Source organism: Mandrillus leucophaeus, unplaced genomic scaffold (genome assembly GCF_000951045.1).
Source record: "Mandrillus leucophaeus isolate KB7577 unplaced genomic scaffold, Mleu.le_1.0 Scaffold12, whole genome shotgun sequence".
Lineage (NCBI taxonomy): Eukaryota > Metazoa > Chordata > Mammalia > Primates > Cercopithecidae > Mandrillus > Mandrillus leucophaeus.
The window spans coordinates 9,710,571-9,729,439 of record NW_012100320.1 but is presented as its reverse complement, the minus strand read 5'-3'; the positions used below and the strand labels follow the sequence as shown (position 1 = coordinate 9,729,439).

Here is an 18,869-nt window from a genome sequence, read left to right as displayed (position 1 = left end):
ACAGAGAGGAATTTTAGGGTTCTGTTGAAGAGTTTGGACATTAATTAATGATAGTTAAGCCCTAAATTGAGACAGTTATTAATCTCAGGGAAAACAAAAGTTTAACATCATGGTCCAAGACTCACTTTGAAAACCTCACCTTGCTTTGTCAACCATCCTAATCTATTCTATCATAAATCTATCCATTTTCATTAAGCTCCTGCACTGAAAGACCTACCCTAAACCAGAACCCCAAGAAATTTCAAACTAAATCTCCTGTCTTTGCCTTTGAAGATACAGCCAAGGCTATGTCAAGGCAGTGTGCTTTTACTTGCCAGTAATAAATTCTCCTTTGCTTTATCAACTAATCATTCTGGTGGTACTCTGCAGGAGCCAGCACTCAATCTGCTTACCTAAAAATTATTTTGGAATGACAGGGAAAGTGGAAATGGGGGTTAGGGATAATGTAAGAAAGCTAAATTCTCAACTCTTTAAGAAAAAGTATTTATTTTACTGTCAAGCATTAAATACCCCTAACATTTCTTTTCTGGAGGTAACTATTTCAGCATCAGAGAAACTATAACAAAGCAGCCAGAATGTTAACATACCTAAGATGAGAGGGAAAAAAAATGAAATAAAATGTTTACATGTAGGGGAATATTTATAGCTCATCTGTTATTAATTTCTTCATTATCTTAAATGTATTACTTTTAATAGAACATAATACTGAAAATAATATTCAAAACCTGTTTGAAGTAAAATTAAAAACTATTTCATGTATTTGGAAAATATAATCCTTTGAAAAATAGACAAAATTATTTACCACAAGATTATCTGAGAGGATTATAATTCTTTATTTTTCAAAAGAATACTGACTTGTTTTCTGAGAAAAATGCTTGTCCTACTCTGCTCAGGCACTGTTGTCTATATCCCTAAACTGCATAAAAGAACTAAATGGCCAGGTGCGGTGGCTCGCATCTGTAATCCCAGCACTTTGGGAGGCTGAGGCAGGTGGATCACCTGAGGTAAGGATTTCGAGACCAACCTGACCAATATGGTGAAACCCCATCTCTACTAAAAATACAAAAATTAGCCAGGCACGGTGGCATGTGCCTGTAGTCCCAGCTACTCAGGAGACTGAGATGGGAGAATTGTTTGAACCCGGGAGGCGGAGGTTGCAGTTAGCTGAGATCGCACCTCTGTACTCCAGCCTGGGCGACAGAGCAAGACTCCATCTCAAAAAAAAAAAAAAAAAGAATTAAATGATTCAGCAATCTGACCACGTGGGGGAACATCTATCACTGGAGCTATTTTTAGAGCAGCTTCCTCTAGAGGAATAAGGAAGAAGAAAGGTGAACAGACAAGGATTTTGACATGCACCATGTAGGGCAAAGATTACTATAATAAAATCACAGCTACCCTCATTTTTACTATGTAGGCTTTCATATGAAACAAGTTAGAGTAAAAATATACAGGGGTAATTGTTCTAACTTTGAGAGCTGTAAACAGATCCATTCACAAAGCATCAAACAAGCTTGGAAACAAAAAACAACAAAGTATTCCTTTTCATAAGAAGACATTAAATTAATTCCAGAATAACTACTTGCTTCACCCATCACTTTGTGACACAGACACATATTATATGAGGACTAATAGCTGCAAGCCATCATATGAAAACTCTAATCATATATATAAATGCCAATGAAAAAAGTCCATTACTTGGCTCTGCTATCCAAAGGCATTAATGTGCTTATCCAGTTTTTGTGCTTGTTTACTACCCATTACACAGCAATAGATATCAGTCAATTCAGCTACATCTTACTCTTCCAGTCTGATTTTCTTCTACACACTGTTTTATTACCCCAGAGCAAAAACTGAAAGGGAACTTAAAACCAGACCAGTAAGAAGGTACTGATATGCTAACTAATTAGGGAAATGTCCAGTCTTTATAATCTAGGAGAGTTAGATTTAACAGCTTTGAGGAAATCAACAAAAAGCCTCAATTTTGTAGCCACAGGCTTTCCCTCACTGGAATTTACAGTTCAAATTTACATCACAAACATCATCTAAAAAGACCCCTCATAAAAAACGGTACCTGGCATTCATGACCCTAACACTCCTGGCAAAACTGTCTGGAAAGACACGAATTCAACTCAGGCTTTGCAATATCCTGACTATTCCAAACTACTAAACTATAAAGAAAAAATTACCGTGAGTAACAGTCAGTAGAACTTTCAGGCAACAGATGTGGAAATGCCAAAAAATTAAGAAAATATAGTAACTTGATAAAGACTATGGAATATTTATTTTTAAATTTATAAGAGCAATGAAAGAAATGAAAAACAAGAAAAAATGAGGTACATATATGCCTCGTTTAATCATGCTTTGCAGATATTGTGCTTTTTTAAAATTTTACACATTGAAGGTTTGTGGCAATCCTGTATCAACCAAGTCTATCAGTGCCATTTTTCCAACAGCATGTGCTCACTTCACATGTCACATTTTGGTAGTTCTCACAATATTTCAAGTTTTATTATTATTGTATTTGTTATGATTATCCATGATCAGTGATCTATGATATTACTATTGTAATTGTTTCGGGGCACCACAAACCGTGCCCATAGAAGGTGGCAAACTTAATCAACAAATGTGTCTTCTGACTGCTCCACTCACTGGCACTTCCCCCGTGTCTCCCCCTCTCCTTGGGCCTACCTTTGCCTTGAGGCACAACAATATTAAAACTAGGCCAATTAATAACCCCTACAATGGTCTCTAAGTGTTCAAGTGAAAAAACGAGTCACAAGTCTCTTACTTTAAATCAAAAGCTAGAAATGGTTAAGCTTAGTGAGAAAGGCATGTCGAAAGCTGAGATAGGCTGAAAACCAGACCTCTTTCGCCAGTTAGCCAAGTTGTGAATGCAAAGGAAAAGTTCTTGGAGAAAATCAAAAGTGCTACTCTAGTGGAACACACAACTAATAAATAAAAATAACAGGAAGAAAGTTTGAATGGTCTGGAAGGATCAAACCAGCAACAATATTCTCTTCAGCCAAAGCCTAATCCAGAACAAGGCCTTAACTCTCAGCAATTCTAAAAAGGCTGAGAGAGATGAGGAAGCTGCAGAAGAAAAGCTGGAAGCTAGCAGAGGTTGGTTCATGAGGTTTAAGGACAGAAGTCATCTCAATAACATAAAAGGGCAAGGTGAAGTAGCAGCAAGTGCTGATGTCAAAGCTGCAGCAAGTTACCTAGAAGATCCAGCTAAGATAACTGATGAAGGTGGCTACCCTAAACAACAGATTTTCAGTATAGATGAAACAGCCTTCTATTGGAAGAAGATGCCATCTAGGACTTTCATAGATGGAGAGGTGAAGTCAGTAACTAACTTCAAAGCTTCAAAAGACATGCTGACTCTCTCGTTAGGAGCTAACAAAGTTGTTGACATTAAGATGAAGCCTATGATCCTCTGCCATTGCAAAAATCCTATGGCCCTTAAGAAATGTGCTAAATCTACTGTGCCTGTGCTCTATAAACAGAACAACAAAGTTGTATGCTGATGACAGTATTTCTCTCTGCAGCATGGTTTACTGAATATTTTAAGCCCACCACTGAGATCTGCTCAGGAAAAAATTTTCCTTTCAAAATATTACTGCTCATTAACAAAGCACCTGCTCACCCAAGAGCCCTGATGGAGATGCACAAGGAGACTAATGTTGTTTTCATGCCTGCTAACACAACATCCATTCTGCAGTCCATGGAGCAAGGAGTAGTATCAACTTTCAAGGATTATTATTTAAGATACACATTTCATAACGCTTTAGCTGCATTAAATAGTGATTCCTCTACTGGATCTGGGCAAAGTAGATTGAAAACTTTCTAGAAAGAATTGACCCTTCTAGATGCCATTAAGAACATTCATGATTCATGGGAGGAGGTTAAAATATCAACATTAACAGGAGTTTGGAAGAAGTTGATCCCAACCCTCATGGATGACTTTGAGGTATTCAAGACTTAAGTGGAGGAAGGAACTGCAGATGTGGTAGAATGGGCAAAAGAACTAGAACTAAAAGTGGAGCCTAAAGATGTGACTGAATCGCTGCAATCTCATGACCAAACTTGAATAGATGAAGAGTCACTTCTTATGGATGAGGAAAGAAAATAGTTTCTTAAGATGGAAACTGCTCCTAGTGAAAAGATGCTATGAACATTGCTGAAATGACAACAAATAATTTAGAATATCACATTAACTTAGTTGATAAAGCACCAGCAGAGTTTGAGAGGATGGATTTCAATTCCAAAAGAAGTCTTACTGTGAGTAAAATGCTATCAGACAGTATCTCATGCTACAGAGAAATCTTTCATGAAAAGAAGGGTCAATGAGGCAAACTTCATTGTTGTCTGATTTTTACGCCACAGCCATCCCAACCTTCAGCAACCACCACCTTGATCTGTCAGCAGCCATTAACATCATGGCAAGACCCTCCCTCCACCAGCAAAAAGATTAAAATTTGCTGAAAGATCAGACGATCATTAGTACTTTTTAGTACTAAAGTATTTTTGAATTAAGGTATGTACATTGTTTTTAAAGACATAATGCTATAGCACATTTAATAGACTACAGTATAGAGTAAACATAACTTTTATATGCACTGGGAAACTGAAAACTTCATACAACTCACTTTATTCCTACATTTGCTTTATTGTGGTGGTCTGGAACCGAACCCACAGTATCTCTAAGGTATGCCTACATTAGAAATAAAGAAATCTGGGCGTTTATGAAAAAAATTCATGTAGAACTTCTACAAAGAAAAAACTATGATCATTTTTAAAAACTCAATGAATGGACTAAAAATCAAATTAGACAACTTGAGGATAAAGTCAGTGAATTCAAAGGTAGAACCAGATAAGTGGTAAGAATGAAGAAACGAAACAGAGAGAAATAAGAATGATGAAAATTATAAGAGAGATTAGGAAACAAAGAATAGAATGAAAAAGTCCATACTATATCTAGTAGGTGTTTAAGAAGTAGAATGAGAGAAAGTGGAAGTGCAATATTTGAAAATATAAAGACTCAGAATGTTCCCATAATAAATGAAAGATACGTGCCAGGTGTGGGGGGCTCATGCCTGTAATCCCAACACTTTGGGAGGCTGAGGCAGGTGGATCATTTGAGATCAGGAGTTTGAGACCAGCCTGACCAACATGGTGAAACCCTGTTTCTACTAAAAATACAAAATTAGCCGGGCATGGTGGTGCACATCTGTAATCCCAGCTACTCGGGAGGCTGAGGCAGGAGAATGGCTTGAACCCCGGAGGTGGAGCTTGCAGTGAGCCAAGATCACACCCTTGTACTCCAGCACAGGCAACAAGAGTGAAACTCTGTTTCAAAAAGAATAAATAAATAAAAGAAAATAAATAAATAAATACATACATAAATAAATGTTACAAATCTGCAGATTCAGGAAACACAAATATTAGGTATGCTAATAAAATTACCACATTTTATTAAATCTAACATTATCTTACAACTATTTTATTCAGCATTTGGGGAAAATAAACTTATAATTAACTTATAGTAGAATAATATATCACTTAAAATTTGTATTTATTACTGAAAAAGCTCTTCTAGATTTACTTAACCAGATTTTTTTTTACTGAATATCATTTTTATGCATACATAAAAAGTAAGTTATCACAAAATAAAGTTGAACTTCTAAAATATCTCCACTTACTATACAGATGTGGTAGAAAGGGCAAAGGAACTAGAACTAAAAGTGGAGCCTAAAGATGTGACTGGATCTGATATATAGTAAGTAGACAAACAGATGGAACAGAATAGAGGGTCCAGAAAAAAGATCCATTTGATTAGTACTAGATTTCAACAAAGACAACAACAATTTAATTCAGTGGGGAAAGCAAGTTTTTTTAAATAAAAGGTAATGAAGAAAATAGATATTCCTATGTGGGAAAAATGAACTATAATCCCCTACCTCACAGCATACACAAACTTAATTAAAAATGGATTACAGCTGGGCATGGTGGCTCATGCCTGTAAACTCTGACACTGTAAGAGGCCAAGATGGGAGGATCACTTGAGCCCAGGTGTTCGAGACCAGCCTAGGCAACATGACAAGACCCCGTCTCTACAAAAAATTTAAAAATTAGCCAGGTGTGGTGGCCTGTGCCTGTAGTCCCAGCTACACGGAGGGCTGAGGTGGGAGGACTGCTTCAGCCCAGGAGGTCAAGGCTGCAGTGTGCTATGTTCAAGCCACTGCACTCCAACTTGGGCAACAGAGTGAAATTCTGTCTCAAATAAATAAACAAACAAATGAAAATAAAAATGAATCACATACCTAAATAGAAAGGTAAAACTATAAACCTTCTGGAGGAAAATGTAGGTGAACATAGTCATAATATTGGGATAGGCAAAGATTTCTCAGACTGGACACAAAAGATAAAAACAACTAAAAACAACAAATTGATAAACTGAGCTTCACTAAAATTAGAAGTTTCTACACATCAAAAACACTGTTAAGAGAGTAAAAAGGCAAGCCATGGAGAAAATACACTCTCTCTATATATATGTATATATCTCAAACAAAGGACCTGAATCTAGAATGATAAAAAGATAACCTAATTTTTTCAAACAGGTAACAGATTTGAACTGATACTTCATAAAAGATGAAAAGATGCTTGAAAAGACGTACAGCATCATTAGTAATAAAGAAAATGCAAATTAAAAGAACAATGAGAATCACAGAATTGTTAAAATTATAAAGACTGACACACTTTGGCAAGGATATTGAGCAATGAGAACTCTCTGTTGGCTACTGGGAGTATAAAATGGTATAATCACTTCATAAAACTGGTAATTTTGAATAAATTTAGACACCCACCTACCCTATGGCTCAGTAATAACACTCTTACATATTTACCTAAGAGAAATGAGAGTATTTGTCCACCAAAATATATATGTAAATTTAAAACTATGGCCATGTTTGGTGACTCATGCCTGTAATTCCAGCACTTTGGGAGACTGAGGCAGGAGGATCAGTTGAGCCCAGGAGTTCAAAACGAGCCTGGGCAACATAATGAGAACCTACCTCTAAATAAATAAATAACTTTTTAAAACTGCAAGAATATCCACAGCAGCTTTATTTGTAAGAGTCAAAAATTGGAAATAACCAATGTGCCTGTGAACAGAAAAATGAATAAGCAAATTGTATGATATTTCTACAATGGAATACAGCTCAGTAATTTTTTAAACTAGTGTTACGCACAACAAAATGGATGAATATCAAGACATTATGTTGAATATACAAGAGAGTACATAATCTTTATATATGTGCTTTTCAAAAACAGGCAAAATTAATCCACAGGGATAGAAGTCAGAATATCTGTGGGGCAGGGGAGGGTACTGACTAGAAAGAGGCACAAGGGAACTTTTTGAGGTGATAGAAATATTTTATATTTTGATCTGAGTGACAGTCACATGCAATTACTCAGATTAAATAGAAGTTATTGAACTGTACAGTTGATTGTGTATTTTATTGTACCTAAATTATCCCTCAACAAAGTACAGAGGAAAAGTCTTCATATTTGGATTTAAACTTCTCAATCACTTTTCAACTAATAATGTGCATGCTTTTCACACAATATTGTCTTCTATGCCATTAAAAACATTGATGATGCAGTATATCCTAAAAGTGTCTTCCATTATTGTCTATGGGATTTTCTTCCAAATACTGATACCCATTCTATATGTTTTGATTTTGTAAGATAAGAAAAGCACCAACATGAATTGTTCACACAGCTTCTTGTTATTTTGAAATTTCTTTCATCTATTCCAAGGGGTTTCCTCAATTTATTCTGCCTTCAGTTGCATTGCTTGACACGTGATAGGCAATCTCTCTGAATCTATCTCAGTAACAAATGTAATACAGCTTCAACAATACATGGTTATCTTCCTTTTAAAGTATTTGATTGTTAATTAGCAAGAGAAGGTAGAATTGGGGCCATTCTTTCAATGAAAAATAATTTTTCTCATTAATATTAAACTTAATGTCTTTGCTGCTCTACTCCCATAGCTTTTTGAATAGAATGTTTCATTTTAATGCCAAATCATGGTGTAATATTTTAAAATGCATTTTGAACAGTGACAAAACTCAAAACATATAGTACCAACAACTGAAATGACAATAGTATAAACAGCTATAACCAAGTCCACATATAGTTAAGCAATGAAATTGCTGTAGCCTGTATAACACTGATTTAAGCATGCTATAGATTGTAAGACATATTTAGATTTCAGAGTTGTTGGAATATGGGAAATGTGTGTTTCAAATTAATAAAATAAGATAGTTTCACACCTAAACATATCATAGTAAATCTGAAGGACTTCAAAAAGAAATCTTACAAACTTAAAGGCAACCAGAGGAAGGAAAAGAAGATACCCTACACACACACACAAATGATAGTAGACATTTTAATGACAATAACAGAAGCTCAAAGACAATGGAATATGATATTCAAACATCTGGGAAAAAATAACTGTCAATCAAGTCAAATCATCAATCATGAATAAAAGCAAAATAAACTCATTTTTTAATAAACAAAAACCGAGAGACTTCAGAGTTATCTTAAAGAAACTTTTTCTAAATGATATATTTTGGGAAGAAGGATAGACAGAGATGCAGAAAGGAGTGATGAACCCAAACAAGCATGTGAGTGAATCCAAATAAGCACTGACTGGAAACAATAGCAATTAAAATGTCTAATTTGGGGGGCAAAAGAATAAAAAGAAAATACTAGGCAACAAAAACGTGTAAAATGGAAAGGTTACTGTATTAAATGATTCTAAGGTCCTTATCTGATAAGAGGGTAGAGATGTGTATTAACTCTGTGATTTAAGTGAAGTGTATATTTTAAAATGCTAAGAGTAACCATTAAAGTGAATAAGAAAGAACAGAGAAAACACCATCAACCCAAAATAAGACAGAAGAAAATAAAAACATAGGGAAAACATAACAAGTAAGAAGCATGAAATAACATCAAAGTAAAAAATCTAAATATATCAGTAATCATAATTAGTATAATAGACTAAAGTCTCTGGTTATGACAGATTCTCAGATTATATGTTTAAAAAGGAGGCTATGCATTCTTTATAAGAAAAAGGTTGGAAGTTAAAGAATACATACTTGATATGCACTGAAAAAAAGACTCAGCATCTTTTCTCTGATATTCCTGCCATACGCTTCACAAATGTCAATGTCATGAAATACATAAAAAGACTCTTCCAGATTAAAGAAGACTAAGGAGATATAACAACTGAATGCAATGCATGTCTTGTATTATCTTTTGCTATAAAGGACATTATTGGGACAAATGGCAAAATCCAAATGAGATCTATAGATTAGATAAATGGCATCATATCAATGTTAATTTCCTGAGTTTGATAGTGGTACTATTGTTATAAGACAATTTCTTGTTTTTAGGAAATACATAACAGAAGTATGTGGCAATAAAGAGGCATTATGCCAGCAACTTACTCTTAAATGGTTGAAAAAAAGTATATATTAACTGATATACAGATAAGGAAGAAGGGAGAAAGTAAGCAAGAGAGAAGATAAAGCAGATGTAGCAAAATGTTATCATTTAGAGAATCTGGATGCATTTTGTACTGGGAATTCTTTATACTATTATTACAACATTTTCTGAAATTATATCAAATTAAAAATTTTTCTTAAAAGGTTAGGAAATAAAAAAGATATACCAAGGAAAAATAACCAGAAAAGCCTGGTATTAACATTAAATAAACATTAAGGTAATAAGTATTATTAGTGTCCTGTTATATCCCAACTACCTAGAACAATGCCTGGCAGATAGCCCATACTCGTAAAATACTTGCTTAATTAAGGAGTTAGCAATAAAGAGAGTTAATACATAACAATAAAAGCAACAATTACCAAGAAGATATATTAATTTTAAACTTGTATGCTTCTAGAAACATAACTTCAAAATACTGACAAATAGTTGACAAATACATTGACAGTAAGCATCAACTACAGATACTAACCACATACCAGGCAATAAATAAGTAAATAAAAACCTCAGCAAACTTTAAAGTACCAATTACACATAATCTACATCTACTAGTCACAATGCAATTAAATTAGAAAAGAATGACCATAGAATAAAAAATCCATACATTTCAAAACGTTAAGGTGTACTTCCAAATAACACATGGATCAAAAAAGAAATCACAATGAAACACAGAACTTAGAAAATGCTTAGAACTAAACAATAAGAAAAATACTAAATTTCAAGACTTATAGGAAGAAGCTGAAGTGATTTTTAGAGGAAAATTTATAGGCTTAAATGCTTTTATGAGAAAATTTAAAAGACTGAAAACTAATATACAAAATATCCAACACAAAACTTGAGAAAGAACAAGATAAAACAAAGGACATATACAATTGTTGGTAATATTAGTTCCTATTATTTTGGGGATATCTGAAATGTTTCAGGATTTTTTTTTAGTTTTATTAATTTTTTGCTTTAAAATTTTTTATTATTAATTTTAATAATAAAAAAATGTTGTGGGTACATAGTAGGTATAGGTATTTATAGGGTACATGAGATGTTTTGATAGAGGCATGCAACGTGTAATAAGCACACCATGGACAATGGGGTATCCATCCCCTCAAGCATTTATCTTTTGAATTACAAACAATCCACTTACATTATTTTAAAATATACAATTAATTTATTATTGACTATAGTCACCCTATTGTGCTATCAAATGGTAGGTTTTATTCATTCTTTCTATTTTTTTGTACCCATTAACCATCTCCACCTCCCCTCAACACCCCACTACCCTTCTCAGCCTCTGATAACCATCCTCCTACCTCTATATCTATGAGTTCAATTGATTTGATTTTTAGATCCCACAAATAAGTGATAACATGCGATATGTGTCTTTCCATTCCTGGCTTATCTCGCTTAACGTGATCTCCAGTTCATTCATGTTGTGGCAAATGACTGGATCCCATCCTTTTTTATGGCTGATTACTACTCCACTGTGTATATGTACCACATTTTCTTTATCCATTCATCTGTTGATGGACACTTAGGTTGTTCCCAAATCTTAGCTATTGCAAACAGTGCTGCAACAAACACAGGAGTGCAGATTATCTCTTCCATATACTGACTTCCTTTCTTTTGGGAATATACGCAACAGTAGGACTGCTGGATCGTATGGTAGCACAATTTTTAGTTTACTTAGGAACCTCTAAACTGTTTTCCACAGTGGTGGTACTAATTTACATTCCCACCAACAATATACAAGGGTTCCCTTTTCTCCACATTCCTGCCAGCATTTGCTATTGCCTGTCTTTTGAATATAAGACACTTCATAATTTTTAAAGACAAAGATGCCATACAAACTAAAAATATTTGGTTTGAAATTTATAAAATTTCAAAAACAAAGATTGGTAAATAAACAAACAAGCAATAATTTTTCTACATCAAAAACATCACAGAACGTTTCTCTTCAAGAAGGCAAGTAGGTTGCATTTGTTTCACCTTCTTTCCAAGATTCAATGGGTGAAGCAATAAAAATACGCACAAATGAGTACATTCATGAAAATCCTAACAAAAGAGTTATCATTAACTGACCAACACTTCTGATGAATTTCAGGCAGTTGAAAAGCTGATGGAACCTTACTGGAGATAACCCTGGGCAGGAAGAACTGCAGCTCAGAACTGCAAGAGAGATGTTGTACTCAAAGGCAGCAATTCTTTCTGACTGAATGCCATCTTACTCCATGCTGGGTCAGTGCATACAATGAACAAGCATGGACTATGGTGAACTGTGCTGAATCAAGTAGGTGTATAATTAAAGATCTGTCTACTCAACAGCTATTTTTAGAATACCAACAAACCCACCCACTCCCACTCCTGTCATGAATATAAACATGTACAGAGCAGCTGGCTGAAGAAATCCTCAGCTAGAGCCTAAGCCAAACAAAATAGAGTATTTGTCAAAAAAGGATGGAAAGTGTGGGTGTTTTATCTATAGAGATGATTAACCACCTCTACATAAATCAGAGGGAAAAAAGAAATGGCAGCTTCACCTGGCACAAATGAAAACAAAGTCTTTCTACCTCCGAAAGTAAAGTCTTATTTTGGCAGTCACTGAGTGAGTCTGCCTTTTCCCTTTCACTTACACTAAAAGGAAATTCACAAATGTGTGGGATTCAAGAACTTACACAAATCTATCATTCTAGAGTGAGATCTTATGGTTAAAAAGATCTACTCAACTGCACAGGATACCCAGATACTCCTTAACATGGTCCTTCATTTAAAGATTACCAGCTACTGAGGAAAATCAAAACCATGAAAGAAAAAAAAGCAAAAAGAGTAAGTGTGGTGACTGATCCTGGAAAAAAAAATGATGGGAAAAAAAGTATCCTCAGATTTTAAAGTCCCTTGAATATTTGAAGAAAGAGATGCTTTGAAAAAGAAGTAAGAGTTGGATGAAGTTTATTTATCCATATATTTCACAATATATGGATATAGTAAATTTGATATATAGCAAATGACTATAATTAATATGCATGATACTTATTGTCTTTTTAACTTTTAGAAATTAATACAATTTCCTCTTCCATAAGTTGTTTACTGCTGCCTAAACTATAACAGTAGTGATTAAACCTAATACTCAACGGAAAATTCAGTAAGCAATTTCCTGAATATGCATTATGCACTTTCCAAACGAAAGCCAAAATATAGGCAGGAATATGCTAGGGCCAGTAGATTCCTGTTCCCTACTCTAACAAAGCGTTTTGGAATCTTACCAGACCCAAGGTCCTAAGGACAAATTAAGTCCTGACTGAGCAGTTCTTGGAGATTTAGCAACGTAACAGGTTATCCCAATCTGAATGTCTTTTAAATAAACAGTCCAGTTCCAGTATTATATCTAATCTGGGAAGAGCTCGACAGAAAGTAGAAGTTCTGGAATAAATCTGTATCTTGGATAGCATACTAAAATTGTCCTAACCTTCTAGAAGAGATGAGCATTACCTGACTCATATTTTCTGGGAAACCTTCAAAATAAAACCAATCTGTACTACGAGACCTATAAATAAGGTATCATCTGTCCTCCAGCCTTTTTAAGTGTACCATTTACAGTACACTTAATTCTTTACAAGGGGACTCAATGTTGAAAGAGTTAAGAGTTATATTGTGTCTTTCAAAGTGCATAAATGATACCAGAGAGGACCTAATGCAGTTTTTCTATAGCATTTAAACAAACGAAACTTCTTAAAAGAGCAAATAATGTTCCTCATTACCCGTATCATATCACAAAGCAGAACAGTTATATTTCTAATGCTCTTCACATATGTACAAATACAAAATATCTCAGCATCAAGCTTCTATTTAGTTGCTGACCTTCAGCAAAATCATAAATTTGACCAAGTTCATCTCAGAGTTCCAGAATTCCCTTTCCATAGTTTTGCCCCCACAATTGAACTCTTTTTCCTCCTGCTCACATGCCAGTTCTCTACCATATTCATGTCTTTTTTCAGAGTCAATAAACCAAAAACACCCTAGAGTCAAACTGGTCCAATGTCCTCATTTTAGAAAAAGCTAAACTGAGGCCATGAGAGTTGTGATTTACCCAAGGTCACACAGCTAATGAGGGAAGAAGCTAAGACCAGAATTAGGCCTATGATGCCCTATGCAATGCTTTTCCCACCATACCAAGCTGCCTCTTTAAAAACTGCAAAGCATACAATACTTATGTGTATCTTCACAACTCTCAACCTCACATCTCTGTGCCTTTTCCCTCTTGGTACAATAATTTCTCAACTTTCAGTCACTAGTAACCCTCTTTCTTATTAATTCTATACCCAAGACAAAACAGGAAAGGATTTACTACTCATTTATACCAAATGATTCATTTTCTGATAATACTTCTATTGTGTTTCTAACATTATATTTATTCTTTAAAATGGAAAATACCTCAATACCTCCCAAATCAACATATTACAGAGCTTAATAATTATATCCACAATTTAAATTCAGAAAAAAACTAAATAACCGCAGATTCTTACTTTGCAGAAAGTCATATTACAGCATTTGTTTCAATTCTTTGAAAAAAAGCCACAAAGTACATATCAATTCCATTTTAATACTCACCACAAAAGTGATTTGATTGTGTCGCAAGTTCAGTTCAGTTAATGAATCCAGCCCATTAAGATTATCAACGTGACTTAAAAAGTTCCTAGCAAGATTTAAAACTCTCAACTCACACAAATGATTAATATTTTCAATTTTGGTAATCTGTTAAAAAAAATAGGAGAAGGATGATTAGCAGGCAAAAGTCTAAAATACACATCTTCTAAAAACCCTAAAAATAAAATATTCAAAGTCACTGGATTCAGTGGTAAGTTTATATGTAGACATTTAAACATCTATTTTCAATTTCCTATGTTGTAGATAACATGAAGTCACGTAACTTGTAAACATTAGCTAAAAGATCATATTTTACAATTTGACCATAGTAAACACTTGAAGTAAATGTCATCAAATAATCAATTAGTCCATTGGGCAACTTTAAGTGCCCAATCTGTCCCAGGTTCTGTGCAGGCTACATACTACCTGCCAAACAGAAACATACTGTAATCCCAAGGCATAAGCTCATCATGTTTTAATAAAGCAAGTCTGGCCTCTGACAGAAAAGGCAAGGGAAAGGAATGACATCAAGTTACCCTTGTTAATTCTATTTAAACTGCAAGATCTTGACAGCAGTCAAGTCTGAATGGAAAGGGTCAAGGAACTAGGATTCCCAGTAGAAGATGAGGGTAATTATTTTTAATTAATTGAAAGCTGCTACATTAATAAAGATGGAAAATATTTAGTGAGGGTACAAAATGGTGAACACTGTTTAAAACAAGAGGACTTGAATCATGGAATATGCATGGGCATATAATGTTACGGGATCTTTGGGGTGTCATTTTTCTGACCAGAAACCTCTGTGGCCAATGGCGTCTTTGCCCGAGTTTTGTTCTGGCCCACTGAGCTCATTTCACCTAACCGCCCTGGCAGGCTGCGCTCAGCTCATGCTACTGGCCTGGGTCCCATGTCTGCTAAGGGCAAGTCAGGTGTGGAACTGCGAACGGAGTGAGTGAGCGTGGGGTCTGGCCACTGTGCACAGTCAGACATGCTGGCTGCTATGGCGGGGTAGGCAGCTCCAGGTGCTGACACAGGCACCAGCTCTCTGCGAGGCTGCGGCTGGACCAGGAACACTGCAAACAGCTTCCACAGCTGGCACTGAGGAACACGGTGATACCCAGAAGCTTGGATATGCGAGGAACCTCAGGGTCCCAAAGAGGGAGTCACAGCCCTGGTTTGGGGAGCTCCCAAGTCCAGGTGACCCAAAGGGCCACAGTTTCCTTCTCTTTGCCTGCAACATGGCGAGCGAGGGGCATGTCTCAGCCCTGTTGTGTTATAGCTCTTTTAGCCTCACCATTCTGTGGGTCCCAAATTCTGTGGGTCCCAGGTTCTTGTCCTGCGACCAGGAAGAATGAGGTATACAACAAGTGGAGGGTTAGCAAGACAAACAGGAGCTTTCTTAAGTGATAGAAGAGCTCAGAGGAAACCCACAGGGATCAGCTCCTTTCCACAGCCAGGGTGTTCTGATGAGTGTTCAGCTCCTGGCAGAGAGGGTGGCTCCTCTCTACCAAGGAAGTCATCTTGACAAATGTTCAGCTATCAGCAGAAAGGGCAGCCCCTCTTTGCAACTGGTTATCCCACCATCCCTGCAGCTGTCAGCAGAGAGGAGGCCCTAGAGTACTTTGCTCCTCTCTACAGCTGGTTATGCCAATGTCTACTCAGCACCGGCTGAGTCTAGGGCTTTTATGGGCTTCAGGGTAGAGGAAGTGTGTGCTGATTGGTCCATGGGCAGTCATTGGTAGGCCCAGAAAAGGTACCACAAGTTCCCACTCCAGTCAGTGGGACTGGCGGCCTGGCCTGAAGGTGGGGAGTCACCAGGGACCTGCCCGCTTCTGCTCAGGAAACTGTCTGCCTCCTGCTGCTGTTCATGGTGCCCAGGCTATAGGTATGAAGGGGCACCTGCAGGCCAGCACCTAGCTGTCCTCAGCCCCCCTCGGATTCCCTTCTATGCTTGTTGGTGCCAAAAATTCAAAGGGAGCTAAGGTGACAAAGGGCTGGTGTGTAAACACTGCCCCAAGCATCTGCATACTTGGCCAGGCTGCCATAGCATCCAGGATTAACCACAACCTTGCTCTGAGATTGGAGCAGGCACTGACAGGGAGAATCCAGACAACAGAAGCAGACACTTCAGAACCTGTTGGGAGAGCAGCGGTGGAGCCTCCTGGGTCCCCAAGAGTGCAGAGATGCCTGGGTCCACGGCTGCAGTTTGGGAGGCTGCAGCTGTACCCAGGAGGGCAAGGCTCCTGCCTGCTTCCTGGCCCCAACAGCACAGGGATGCCCAGGTCTGCAGCCGTGGCTTGGGTGGCTGCAGCAGCACCCGGGGAGCTCCTGACCCAACTCGGAAGGGGTGGGGCTCCCACTTGTCCCCAGCTCCCGCTGGCTCCATGGAGCCTGCAGCCCCGGCCACGCCTCCCTGCTGCAGCTGGCCTGATGGCAGCAGCCACTTCAGATGGCCTGCTGCTGCCATTAATAATCAGCACTGAGGCCAGGCAGGGTGGCTGACACCTGTAATCCCAGCACTTTGGGAGGCTGAGGTGGGTGGATCACTTGAGGTCAGGAGTTTGAGACCAGCCTGACTAACATGGTGAAACCCCGTCTCTACTAAAAATACAAAAATTAGCCGGGCACGGTGGCGTGTGCCTGTAATCCCAGCTACTCAGGAGGCTGAGGTAAGAGAATCACTTGAACCCAGGAGGCAGAGGTTGCAGTGAGCCAAGATCACGCCACTGCACTCCAGCCTGGGCGACAGAGCGAAACTCCATCTAAAAAATAATAATCAGCTCTGAACTGCAGCAGAGAAGTTTGAACTGCACACTAAGGAGAGGGTAAGTAAAAACTAACACTGTGAAGTGATGAGAGCTCAAAGTGATGTTAAGCTCCACTATTATAAAAGAGCAAGTATAGCACAATGGGATGAGTTACTGCGTGACACAAGATAGAAGTCCTCATGAAGGACTTCATCAACCTGATGAACATTAAAATGAATTTCACCATCACTGGAGATTAATTTGCTCATTTGTATTACCATCACAGTATATTTGAAATATTTTCACTAAAAATTCAAAGCAGATGTTAGCTAAAATAACTTTTCTCAGATGTCTAATCTATATTTCACATTATTATTTGGACACTCTTATATTCAAGAAACACCATCCAGGTTCCATCCAGTTTCCAGAAAAGAAACGTTTATTATAAATTCAATAATATATAAAAGTAACCTGTGATCACATTTAAAATGTGTTCTAAGATTTTTGATTTAACTAATGTAAAATAAGATAAAATTATATAAAATTTGAAAAAGAAGAAACAAGATTATCAGTATTTACAGATTATAAAACTGTATAATAAGACATGGAGTAACACATTTTAAAACTAAACAGGTGATAGAATTCAAAATGCAAGAAGCCAGTAAAAAGCAAAATAGATACCATAGAAAAAGAAATCAGTAATGTCAGTACAAGCTTAGAAATCTTCCCAAAATGCTAAGGAAAAATAGAGAGGAAGAATAAAAGATAAGATGGAGAGATGGAAGACAAACAATATAGATATAACAAACATAAATGGAAAAGAAGGAGTGTTTAAATATAGAAAACTTTCCTGAGCTCAAGAAATATATAAATATATAGAGTTATGGGGGACAATTGTTGTATGATCTGCATGGTGTGTTTTCTCCCTTCTGCTAATAGTTCTGGACATTTCTTTTAGAAAACTACCCTTCCACATGGTCCTGGTGGGGTTTACAATTAGAATGCCTGCATTTAGTTACCTTCTAGTTAGAAAAGTCTGAAAAGAAACATGGTTAATTCCTGTATATAGACCTATATTTTAAAAATCACTAAGAATATTATTTGGCTTCTTGGTTTAAAACCCAACAGGCCAGAATCATGTACAACATCTGCTATGGAATAAGGTCAATTACTTGTTACAACCATGGACAAAGTCACAAGCATAAAGCAGATAATAGAAGCTTCAGGCAAAGGGTTGTATAAAGTGACAGCATAGGTCTTGATTGATTGATATACTTCGCAGCAAGAAAAAAGATGATGGGAATGTTGGAAAGCCCATTTATGGGTCATACGGATCAGATAGAGTCCCAATATAGACTGCAGGGCTGCTTAACACATCTAGGAAAGCTGTATACTCCAGTATTAACCTTTGTGTATGAGAGTAACCTAGATTGCTCTGCCTGGATAAAGATAACCTTCCCCCCTAGCAATATAGAAAGGGCAAGTGTTTGCTTTCAGGTAAGCAGCCACAGAAATAGCAGGCTCTCCCTGGAGGAAAAGATACCACTGAAAGAACAGATTCTTCTTGAAGTACATCTGTGTCTATGTTAAAGCAAAAATTCACTGAGAGAAAAAATTACAGTTAACCAACACAAGATCTAGGTTAGAAACTCCCAGTCAACCTCCTAGATCCCTCTGTATTCACTACTCACATACAATTAATTGCTAAGTCTTGATGTTTCTACTTTTTAAATATTTATCCAGTCTGCCCCCTTATCATATCCTGATTGCTACTACTTTAGTTCATACCACCATCAGTCTCACCAAGATTATTATAATTAGTTTCTCTCAACTATTCTGTCTCCATTTCCCCTCCTTCCGTCTCTACTTCCCACTCCATTTCCTGAACACCACCATCATTACTCAGAATAA

The 18,869-nt window shown here is 36.8% G+C and overlaps 1 protein-coding gene across 1 annotated transcript in view; it reads right to left on the bottom strand.

The window, feature by feature from the left end:
- Window positions 1-18,869, bottom strand: part of LRRC49 (leucine rich repeat containing 49) — a 167,728-nt gene that overhangs the window by 84,845 nt on the left and 64,014 nt on the right. Inside the window, exon 8 of the mRNA XM_011969395.1 lies at window positions 14,176-14,319. Within this exon, the coding sequence (XP_011824785.1) occupies window positions 14,176-14,319 (144 nt within the window). The remainder of the gene's footprint in view (window positions 1-14,175; window positions 14,320-18,869) is intronic.